This window comes from Typopeltis vanoorti, chromosome 22 (assembly GCF_054136105.1).
Source record: "Typopeltis vanoorti isolate ZY-2024b chromosome 22, IOZ_Tvanoo_1.0, whole genome shotgun sequence".
Classification (NCBI taxonomy): Eukaryota; Metazoa; Arthropoda; class Arachnida; order Uropygi; family Thelyphonidae; genus Typopeltis; species Typopeltis vanoorti.
This window is the reverse complement of record NC_143570.1, coordinates 18,608,091-18,620,401: the sequence shown is the minus strand read 5'-3', so window position 1 is coordinate 18,620,401 and position 12,311 is coordinate 18,608,091. Positions and strand designations below refer to the sequence as shown.

The 12,311-nt window shown below is 35.4% G+C and overlaps 1 protein-coding gene across 1 annotated transcript in view; it reads right to left on the bottom strand.

The window, feature by feature from the left end:
• Polr3B (RNA polymerase III subunit RpIII128) overlaps positions 1-12,311 on the bottom strand; it is a 494,506-nt gene that overhangs the window by 294,801 nt on the left and 187,394 nt on the right. The window contains exon 13 of the mRNA XM_090412337.1: positions 7,998-8,160. Within this exon, the coding sequence (XP_090268463.1) occupies positions 7,998-8,160 (163 nt within the window). The remainder of the gene's footprint in view (positions 1-7,997; positions 8,161-12,311) is intronic.

Genomic DNA, 12,311 nt, shown 5'->3' with positions numbered 1-12,311 from the left:
GCTGTATATTTCAAGATAAGCGATGTCTGTTAAAATTTCGCAATGATAATCTATCAGAATTTATGACTATTTTAAATAGATAAAAAATTACTCAGGTAAGAATGACTTTCCAGATTATGGGAATATTTAAATTAAACTGTTCCCAAGTGTTAAGTATTAACATAGTTTAAAATGAATGTGATAATTTTTTTTTTTCTCTGTTGAGAGAAAGAGAGGAACCATTTTGCATTTTCAGCATAATTGTTTATCTGACTTGATCAGAATGTTTGTCAATGGTTTTTGTGGTCACTGTGTTAGTTCTGATAATGCTAATGATATAGCAGAGAAAATATTAGCTGTAAAACCATCTGTATATTTTTAACTGTTTATGCTTTTATCTGTTTTAATCTATTTAAACATATTACAGTATTACGTAACTTCTTATTATTTTGCTTGTCTTGTCTTAAGCTTTTCACAAACCATTGAGGTTCTTTTAGTTGTGGACATCACAACCATGACCATTTCGAGGAAAAGGTGGTTGGCCCTATGCCTCCAGACACACCTGGGGCAATGATAGTCTATCACAATTTTATGACTGTTTTAAATAGATAAAAAAATTAGACTAAAAACACAAGTTCCCAGGTGAAAAAAAACCCTACCTTTGTATGAGACTGGCTAACTCACCTTTAGTCGAAAGAAACCAGATAAAGTTCCTCATGTCTTGGACGGGAATCAAACGGAGGTATTTCCGACCGAAGAGCTTTGTCTATACTGACTGAGCTATGGAGGCTCCTATTATTTTGCTTAGCATGGAAAATCTTATACATTGTGAAAGTACTGTTGCTAATTCTACCCACCATCAATCTATCACATGGAAGACTTTGAAAAAAATACCTTGCCAGACACGCTTTCAAATCCAGCATAAGGCTGTAGTAAGAGGAAGAATTCTTCATTTGACCACATGGTAGTTTTTTTTTAATATACCCAAATGGCTGGCATTCAAATAACCACTTCCATAGAAAAATAAAAATAAAACCTAGAGTCACCAGTGTCACATCCATCCCAGTCACTTGCTTACAAAATAGATATCTTTATTCTATAAAGAAAACTAACACATTGTTAGATCTTGAATGGGAGAATTTATAAAAAAATTAATTCATTCAAGATTTAACAAGTCTAACATATCAACAAGGAGAAACTTGTCCTTAAGCTATCAAAAGGATTGTAAATAGGGCTATAAATACCTTTAAATGTAGAATTATAAAAGAAAACTTGTTTATTCAAATCTAAGTAAAGATTTCCAGTTTGTAAAATGTAACTACAAAAGGATATTCTGTGTGAAATAAAATGTTTATCAAGATGTAAACAAAAGTCCAAAGTTCACGAGCGGACTGTTTGGATGAAAGTTTGGCTTGAGGCATAAGCATTTACACGGAAAGCGGCACTAGTTCGTTTTCCTGGAAGGCGCTACACAAGGTGATGCGGTGTACCAGATCATCTCGTGGGCAAAGGAGACGAGTGCCATGCGGAAGAACGCGGCAGTAAAGAGGGCACCAAGGATGCAGAATAAAAGGGATTTGCTCCCCTCTCTCATGGCTTTTTGGTTCTTGTTCTCCTGACCCTTTCTGGGTGTTTTACATGGTTGAATGTTGAGCCTCTCTCTCCTTCTGATGGATTCTAGATCGCATTGAGATGTTAGATGTCGGCACCCGCAATTCCAGTGCACTGACTAGCTATCTCCTCAAGACGGAATTCCTGAACCGGCAGCTCTGATGAGGATTAGTAGCATCAGAGCCAGACAAACGTGTGCACATCACCAGATGTTCGGTAAAGCCATGTAGGATGACCTCTATGAGTAACCACGTGGATAAAGGCCAAGCGGAGATGTTCTGACCCCAATTCAAGAAAGAAGGATCGGGCTGTGTAAGACGAAAATGTGAATTAAGTGACAGATCTGTTAATCCTCCCAAGAGCTGATAACGTACAGAATTTTGTTATTCCTTTCCCACTTAGAGTGAAGAAATGTTATATAGCTAGTGAGCAAGGACAATGTAGTATAGAACTCTTAGGTGATTATCGATGATAGCTGCGGTTTAACTTCACTGAGCATTTTGTTAGAGAAAGTTTATAGATGATTTGTGGCAAGTATTTTATGTGAATAACTAACATACTTTAGAAGAGAAATGAATAGATGAAATTTAAGACTTGTATAATGTGTAGTTCATTGCTTAATCTTTCAGAAGGAGCTAAGGATTGTACCCATTTGTGTTTTAGTTGGTTTAACTAGTTCTTTACTTTAGAATGACATAAAATTGATTTGAGTGCATGAATGTAAATATAACTTTAAGATCTCAATAAATGTGTTTTATGTTTTGTACCTGACATTGGCCTGAGAATGAATTCAAATTACCACTCATAAAAACAGAACCTAAGCAGAGTAGAATAGATGTTTAAAAGCCACGATTGCAAACGATATTAAACATAGTTGATATTGAGAATTTCGGTACTAAGAATAAGTGTTTGATTCTTCATCTCTGTATGTTATCTGAGAGAGTTTCCCTGGTTAAGAATTCCTTCTAACCTAAAGATATTGGCTGGCGCAGCATAACAAATAAATTTGCCAGTACCTGATCGGGAGACAATCTCAGACAGTAATCACAAAGGATTTTGTCCCTAACAAAAGGTAAAAACCCTTTGTCCGAGAAATTGATACACATGATTAATCTAGAAATCCGTCAAATATATAGATACTCTTTCTATATCGTGTAAGCAAATTTTACGTATAGATCTTGAGAATAATTAGGGTAAAGGCAAATTAGATCTAAATAAGGAAAAACAAGTATAAATTAAGACAAAGCCACAAAGTGGTGACATAACAACATACACATTAAAAGATACAGTTAACATCTTTTATACTACCATTCATCTAAATAGTAAGTGTAATTAAAATGTTAGCTGACAGACCCAGGAGTGTCTGTATAGTCTTGGGACAACTCCTGTCCCAAGACTATATTAATAATCTCAAGGAAATATCTTTCTTGAGAATGGCACAAGAAAGATCATAATTGATCAATTCTAGTAGCCAATTGGGGAAACTTTCATAGCCCTCCTCCCACCTAACAGTGAAGAAATTTTTCATAGTATGAAAAAAAAATGGAAGGAGTAAAAATAAGAGTTTGAATGACTTTAAGTTGTATTCCTCGGGAAACACAACAGGTGGGAGACTGTTCCACAGTGCAGCAGTTGCATGGATGAAGGAAGAGGAAAAGAAACTTGTTCTGTTTGTTTCAAGGTGTACTGTGAAGGGATGTTGTGCAGCAGCTGCAAGTGTTCCAATGAGCTTAGTACTGAGTGGGGGAATCATTGATGTTATTTCAGATGAGCATTTCCCATGAAAATATTTGTAGAATAAACATACTGCATTGACCATACGTCTGTGTGAAAGTGAGGGGAGAGGGTTGGTAAGGGATGGATCATTGATAAGTCTAATTGCTCTCCTCTGTATTGAGTCGAGCATTTTGAGAGAGCTTTTAGGGGGCCCACCCCATATTTGGGAGCAGTATTCAATAGTTGGGCAGATTTGTGACGTATAATGTTAATAGTTGTTCGGGGGTGAAGTAGCATCTCGAAAGAAAGAGAAATCCTAGTTTTTTTGAGGCTGAGGATGTAATGTTGGAAATATGTTTATGCCAGGAGAGGTTTGATGTGAGGGTGATTCCAAGGAGTGAGATCTCAAATTCTCTGGAAATTTGGGTATCATCAAAAAGGATACTGGGGAAAAATTCTTTTTATGGGAAATAGTACAGAACTAGGTTTTATTGGCGTTGAAATTTATGAGGTTATCCGAACCCCATTGTAGGATGGCTTGGAGATCGGAGTTGAGGATGGTGGTGGTTGATGTTCTGTAGGTTGAGGTGAGTTGTGTAGGGTAAGGCTTATCAAATGCAAGCGAGGAGTGCAGTGTGCTGTTGTCTGCAAAACTGTGTATTGGGTTGGAGGTCAATTGGAGTAGATCATTGATATAAAGCAGGAAGAGGGTTGGTGAGAGGACAGAACCTTGTGGGACCCCAGCATTAATTGAGTGGCGAGAGAATAGGGAGCCGTCCACCATCACACACAGTGTGCGTCCAGACAGAAAACTGGCAACCACCTACAGAAGTCCTGGGTCAGACCGAATGATGATAGTTTGCCTAGTAGGCCTTTGTGCCAGACCTGGTCAAAGGCTTTGGAGATATCTAATGCAACCACTTGAGATTCGCCAAACCTCCCATAGCATTTGTCCAGAGATGGGTGACGTATGTGAGTAGATCTCCTGTTGATTGGCAGTGGCAGAATCCATACTGGCGGTCATTTATTTGGCGAGTGTCTTCAAGATAGTGTAGGAGTTGAGAATTGATGATTTTTTCCATTACCTTTGACAGGATTCAGGTAAGCGAGATAGGGCGGTAATTGGCTGACAGTGACTTGTCACCCTTCTTGGGATTGGGCTGAATATAGGCCAATTTCCAGTTTGTGGGGTAGATTCCAGTGGTGAAAGTTTGTGCTTCAGTTCTGAAGCACAAATTTTCAGAACAATTGGGGTTGTTCATTGAATTAATCTAATTTGGGCAGTATTTTTCTGATCTCATCCTGGCAAAAGGATACAGGGGGCATTGTATGTTGGGTGTCTGGAATGGTTGGGGGACATTTACCATTGTCAGTTATGCATATATTTGAAGCAAAGTATGAGGCCAGAAGATTGGCTTTTTCTGTGAGTGATGATGCAGTAGAGCCATCAGGGTGTGATAGGGGTGGGAATAGTGTTGAACAGAAGTTACGGCCTATTGCTTTGGCAAGAGACCAAAAGGCTCAGCTGCCATTTGGACAGGCTGCTAGTTTTCTGCCTTTTGCTCTTTCGAACTCTGTTTTGGATGAGTTTATTGTTTTTTTTTGCATCTATTATGGGCTTCGGTCTACGCCTAAGAGGATAAGGTTCTTGATGTCAGCCAGTTGTGGTATGTCTGGTGTTTCATCTCTACAGCCTTGGCACATTTTTTGGAGAACCAGGGTTTCGTTAGGGAGTGGCAGTTCAGAGTGCTGTGTGGAATGTATGTATTCATGCCAGTGAGGATTACTTTGGTAATAAGCTCAGTGCATATGTTTGGGTTGGAAGGCCAGAAGCAATAGTCCAACCATGGGAATGCAGCACAGAAGTTGCAGAGGCTGTCCCACTTGGCACTGTTATAGTGCCAAACTACTCTTGTATGGGAGTGTCTGTATAAACGTTGTTGCAAGGGGGGGGGGGGGGAGATGAGCATTAGGTTGTGGTCAGAATTGCCCAGGGGCTCTCTACTTTCATTGTGTATTTGGAGGGGTCATTGGTGAGGAAGAGATCTAGGGTGTTTGTAACTGGGCCTGAACTATGAGTAAGAGAGAAGTAATTCTTAATTTTTGATTAAGAAGTAATTTTTAATCAAAAATATTTTTCCCTCTAATATCTTTTGAAAATATTGGAGGGAAAAATTGAGGGAATGCAAAAGAGAGGAAGACAATGAAACACATGGTTCAAAAATATAAAGGACTAACTGGGCCTGAACTATGAGTAAGAGAATAACCTAAGACAAAAATATATGGATATGCACATTAGCTAATCTCCTGAATAAGGATGCCAGAGTTTAGGGCCATATTTTAAGGTCCAAACTCTGCTCCTCTCAAACCCACAATATGGCTATACTATGCTGACAATTATTAGTAGAATTTTTAGAAGTTTCTCCTTAATCCTTATTTCCCCTTTTTTTTCTATCAACAAAATTTCTGGTCTGTTACCATCTGTAAAAGACAAACTGGCACCTCTATCTTTAGCTGGTGTTTACCAGGTCCCCTGTGAATGCTGTGGAAAAAAGAATTACAGAACAGCAATACTACACTGAATACCTAAAACCTTAAAAGTCTGGTCTGACACAGCATGGTATTGACACTAGGCACAGTATCCTGTGGATTATCTTCTCCATAGAAAGTTTTAAATATGAATGCCTTTTCAAAGAAAGTTATGAAGTTTACACAAACCTAACCTGAGTTGAAATGACTCTCACCCCCCCCCCCCCCAAAAAAATGTGTGGGAGATTCTCATTTATGTAAATATCAAAAATAATTAATATAAATATAATATAATAATATAAAAGTTAATATATATATATAAAATATATATTATGTATATAGACAATAAACAAGGAAGATGATAGATGGTTTGATGTTTTAATACTATTTTTCTAGCATACAGCAACCATTTTTAATGGGTAAACCAATTGCTGTTCCCACACACTGATGTACTGTTATTTTCAGTATGAAATATCTGTGTTTTTCCTAAAAGTTCATCATTGTGGTTATTTTTGTTGTTTTATGCATCATTGGATGGATAAAACTCCACTCTTATAAAGAAGCAGATAACAAGAGAAACTATTTCTGAAATCTCCCACAGCACTGTAACATCCTCCAAACAAATTTGGCTACATTACATTACCAAAATTCTGGAGACAGTCATTTTTGAGACCTTCGGCACAACCTTCCTGCATCCACAGAGGGCACTGGTTAGGACTGCTGGTGCCAGCTATTTACAATCAGTCTATGTTTGTTTTCCTGCTGGTGTGCCTGCATGCACGTGGTATATTCTTAATAATATAATTCATTAAATAAAGTTACTTAGTTAAGTATTGATGTATCTTTAGATGTGTTTTCTTCATGAAACATCAAGTGATAATGAGGTTATAATCAATGGATGATAATCAATATCCATGCATCCATACCGGACAATGATTTTGGTGTCCAGAGGTGCAGCAACAGCAACTGTTATGTTGGTCAATCACTTAAAACATATGAAATGCAACCTGCAAGTGCTTAAGAAGGAAGCACCCACCCTGGAAAATTAAGCCTAACCAGAATTCAGCAACATAAAATAAAAGAACTATATTCCATGTGCAGTTGAAGTACAGAGGCTACAACCCCTCCCTCTTTCATTTTAGTCTGATCAAATGACAACTAACTATCCAAATTAAGTTGAAATTAGCCAATCTGATTTGCCTAAGTGTAAACATATGAAGGCAATTCCTCCTCCTTTCACAACCCCTTCATCCCTGTTTGAGTGAGCTGAAATTTTAGCCAACATTACGAAATCGCAATGTTCTAAATCTGCTTAGAATTCATTGAATGACATGACCTAGTTGTATGTGAAAGAAGTGCATCACTTCTTTCACATAAAAATCAGTTGAATAATGAAAAACATAGAAAAGTTTGAGGGGGTGGAGAAAAAAAAAATTCTCTTTGGATGTTTTTTCATCTTTTCAAAGTGATCCAGTTTTATTAATTAGATTTAATGCTTAAAATATGGTAGGCTGTGTTGAATGTCTCTATCAAATCAAAGCAAATGATATTAACTTCCTGTAAATGTCATGACTTATCATAGTAATTGGATTAGAAGTCAGTGTCCTGACTTGATCTGTGAAAAGCATATTCCCATCATTAAACTATTACCCTGTGTATTGTCACCTTATAGGCATACCTTCCTTAGATGGAGAAAATGTCAACCAGACCTCTAGATGACAGATGACTTTCATGCCCAGGGACATACCATCGCCTTATTTAATGGAGGCATGAACTGGTTACCTGCAAGGTCCTTCTCCAGAGTGGAATATCTGGCTGAAAATCTCATTCTCCACCTTCCCCATACTCTAAAAGAGTAACACAGCTTCTTTCTATCCACTATGTGGTTTAAAGTTCATTCAGTTAAAAAGGCAATGTTATGAATTCTATAAAATAAATGGATAGACAACCTTTTAGTTTAATCTGAAATACATAACATTTAAATTATTTTTATTTTCAACTGCTTTTATTAATAATTCTATATACACAGTAACTAAAGAACAATCTAATCAAGTCATGGCAATATCTAAAAATATATTCCTCTCAATAAGTGAATTTTCAGTAACAAAAAACATGAAAGGAAGGAGGAGAATTATTACTATCTATTAGTGAGTGATTCTTACCATTAACAAAAACTATGTAATTCGAAGAACTACATATTTCTTCTCCACTAAGCAGATGAATATCTTCTACACCTAAATTAAAAGCTAATTTTGCAATTGGTTCCTCTTCTAAGTCTGTTGTAATATGAGTCATAAGAGCCAAATTTTTAACAAGACCACAAGACTGGAAAAAAATAATAAAATAAATAAAAATTAAACTAAAACAGTGATGAAAAAATAAATTGTTTAACTGATACCTGCAAGAAAAGTGTTTCCAAATTAAACAATCAGCAGTGATGACAGAGAAAATTAAAACTAAGAATTTTCCTACAAAATTAAATTTATTTTAACTGATATATTAACAAAACTGAATGTCCCAAAAAAAAAAAAAAAATCAAGAAACTGTTTGGCAAATTTGACTTTTAAGGTTTAAATAAAATTCATTTTGGCTGTATTTGTTGATTTTGACCAAAAATCAATAGTAGTTTTCAGTCAGCAAATATCAAACATATGGATGATGATGTAACTATTGTATAATATAATCATTAGGCACATTTCAGAAAATGCACAAGCATCTCTAAGAGTATTTTGCTATCTGTCTATAAGCAATTTATACCAAGAATACGGCTGTGGTAACAGATAATTTTACAAAATCTGGAGAGTCATTTTAATTTGTTTCCACTAAGCCATTTGCAGGAATAAAAATATACCAAAAGGTATATACTACAGCAACCACTAAGCCATTTGCAGAAATAAAAATATACCAAAAGGTATATACTACAGCAAATCTGTTCACAATGTTCACTCCAGTCTCCTAAACCCAAATTGAAATGATGTAGAAGTGGTAGTGGAATTAATATAGGATGCCTGATGGATGAAAATCGATTAGGAACCCCAAAAGTCATGACTAACAATGTGCTGTTCATTGACTCTGACAGGCCCAGCAATGCTATCACTAGATTTATTTACATCTAAAAAGAAACAAAGGAATCAAAGCTGGATGGATATAAATGGTAAATAATCTGGACCAGAAAGAAACAGAATAGAAGTGAACATAGTAATGATATCCACAGATAAACTGGAGAAATTGGAAGATGTTATTGAAGAAATTAGTAGATGTTGTAGGTTTCAGTGAGACAAAATGAAAATATTTTGTTCTCGTTGAAACCTACAACATCTCCTGATGGCAACAGTTTGGATATCAAACTACTGCCTTAGATGGAGATGAAATAAATATGATTAAGGGAGAAAAAAAAAAGTAATTTAAATAAAGAATGGAAAAAAGCCAAAAAAAAATGTGGAAGCAGAAAAGGAAATCAAATACAGCGAAGAAATGGAGCCAAAGGAAGGAAGGAAACATACTAAAATGAAAGAGTTAAAGAGGCAGTTAATTCAAAAATAAAGTATTCAGGTAGTTCAATATTAAGAACAAGCATTACAAACCAAATTAATAAAGGCAAAGATCAAAACTATCAGTAATGATGGCAAATGCCAAATGTGCAGAAATAAAGATGAAACACTGGCCCATCTGGTTAGATCTTGAAGCTAGATTGCCCAAACAGACTATAAAGAAAGGTATCATCAGGTTGCAAAAGCTATACACAAGAACTTGTGTAGAAAATATCATTTGCCAACTTGAAAATCAACTTGGGAATAAACAGTAAGAAAAGTTAGTGAAAATGCAAAGGTATTATGGACTCTAAAATCCAGATAGATATTGTGTTCCAGATAGATCTGGAACACAATATGCAAACATCACCACGTGTGTTGAATAACAACACACGTGGTTTATTGATGTACTACCAATGTACTACCATGAAAAATTGACCAAGTATGGAGATCTTGCAAATGCAATTCAACAAATTTGAAACAAAAGAGCAACAACAGTTGCAACTGTGATAGGAATGCTAGGAGCAACATCAAAATGATTTATGAAACACCTGGAAAAGAGCTGTACATGAAAAATATTTTATGCATAAGTTTCCAGTCTCAGACAATGTTTCCAGTAGCAAAAGTCACAGGACACAAACTCTTAATTTAATACACCTAAAATTGGTGACATCATCTTTGTTAAAAGATCTATTAAATTGCATTCTAAATATTTCTGTTTGTGCAACCTAAATACTTGCAACTTACTACTCCAGTCTCAGACAATGTTTGCAGTAGCCTGTGCTCACAATACAAAAGTCACAGGCCACAAACTCTTAATTTAATATGCCTAAAATTGGTGACATCATCTTTGTTCAAAGATCTAGTAAATTGCATTCTAAATATTTCTGTTTGTGCAACCTAAATACTTACAACTTACTACTGCATATACATGCAGTTTATAAACAAATTATGTCACATTTATCCAGTCATTCAAATTTAAATGAATTTGCAGCTCTTTTTCTGCTTGAATTTTGAGAATGGCATGTTGAGAGTTTAACACACTAAACTGCTAATTTCTATTAATGTTGCACTTTTTTTTCTTCTAGCTATAACTGTAAAACTGCAAACACTAAATTAATTTCCTTAAATCTAGATAGCCACAAAAATTCATCACTTGCAAAAGCTCAACTGACTGCACTGTCTAGATAGTAGATACTCTAATCAAATATGCCTCTGAATTTGCTCACATCGCCATCAGCTCACCCACATGGTGTAAGCTAAAAGGAACTAATTAGAATATATCACATTGGAATGAATTCGAGTAATACTGGAGTACAGACATTGGAGAAATTACTAAATAAAATAAGTGACATGAATGATTTATTATATAATTCATTTTTATAGTACATTCAAAAATTACTGACTGTAAACTACAAATTCTGAAAGCAAAAATTTCATGCACACAGTTGCTATGCACTCCCTTTCTGACTGGTATGCATGTATACATCACAACTCAGAAAAATATTGCTCCCATATGAGAGATGTTGCTATTACAGAATTTGACTAGATATCATCAATTCCTGGGCATTATCCAAAGGCGTAGGCTTTGATACTGTAAACTCTATTAAATAAATACAGACAGATTAATAAAATACAGTAAACATTCGATTTAACAGATTAATAGGGGCTAAGGGGTGTCCGTTAAATCGCGAATTTTTTAAAATAAAAATATCTAACATTATACTGCAATTTTATCAATATTAGCACTGTATTAACAAAAAAATTGTTTTACACACAATTTTTAACACAATTTTCACACTTTTAGGTAAGTTAATGTGAAGTTAATGTTCGATGTTAAGGTGTTAAAATCTATTTTATTGTTAAATCTAATTCTTATTAATTAATTCTTGTTTTCAGCTGAGCCTTTGTAAAATTCTACATTTCCTCGTTTGAAACTTATGTTCTTAACTTTTACTACACTTCCAACTTATCGTCAGTTACGTTACCTCTATCTTGTGGCCGCAAATAGTACGGCTCACGTGTGCAAGATGTCAAGAACAAAGAAAGTGCCTCGGGCTAGAGCCAATCTCCTTGTCTGATTTAATGGTGTTTATTCTAAATTAAATTTTGGAAAATTTGTTTGAAAGTCAGCTGTGCCACCAAAATTCTAGGATAAGAGGAGTATCTCCCTCCGAAGAATAGAACACCCAGTATGACACACAGTTCCTTCCTTTTCAACTTATCTCTATACCAAATTACTTATATTTCTTACTCTGCAGTCATGGCAATATCTACTTCAAGATACATAGGTTCGATTTTATGAGTAGTGCATTGGACTTAGAGATCAGGCAAGTTATTTTGGCAAGAAAATAATTTATTCATCACTAAGTAACAAATACACAAATGACACAAATTAATTTGACTTAAATCTAATATGTAGGCTATATCTAACAACTCAAGTTATACATTCATTTCCCACAATCATCTGAATCTTAGCAGGACTACTTGTCTAGAATTTTACTCCCCCTTTCTTAACTTTACATATAATCAGATCGTCAACATATAAAAATTCAGCATACAAGTAGATTCACTATACAATTCAGCTAGGCTTACATAGAGAAAATTAATTCAATTGTGCTCAAGCCTAAAGTCCTGCAACTCTAATTTTAAAACAATTCCATCAATTCAAACCACCATCACAATCTAAATTTCTTTCTGACTAAATAATGGAAAGTTCTTACTTTTCATGAAGTCTGGTCTTCTATAACTGATTATCTCTTCTTGTTCCCATTAGACCTCATCACTGTACCTGAACATCCTTTTCGTAATTTGCAAGACTTCTTTCTTGTTATCGGCGGACAATTTAATTCCTATGGCTTGGAAGTTTGGCATCTGGTTCCTCCTAATACGACGTGCTTTAGTTGTGTCGTTCTTCTGGCCTCTGTTTCGTGAATATAGGTCTCC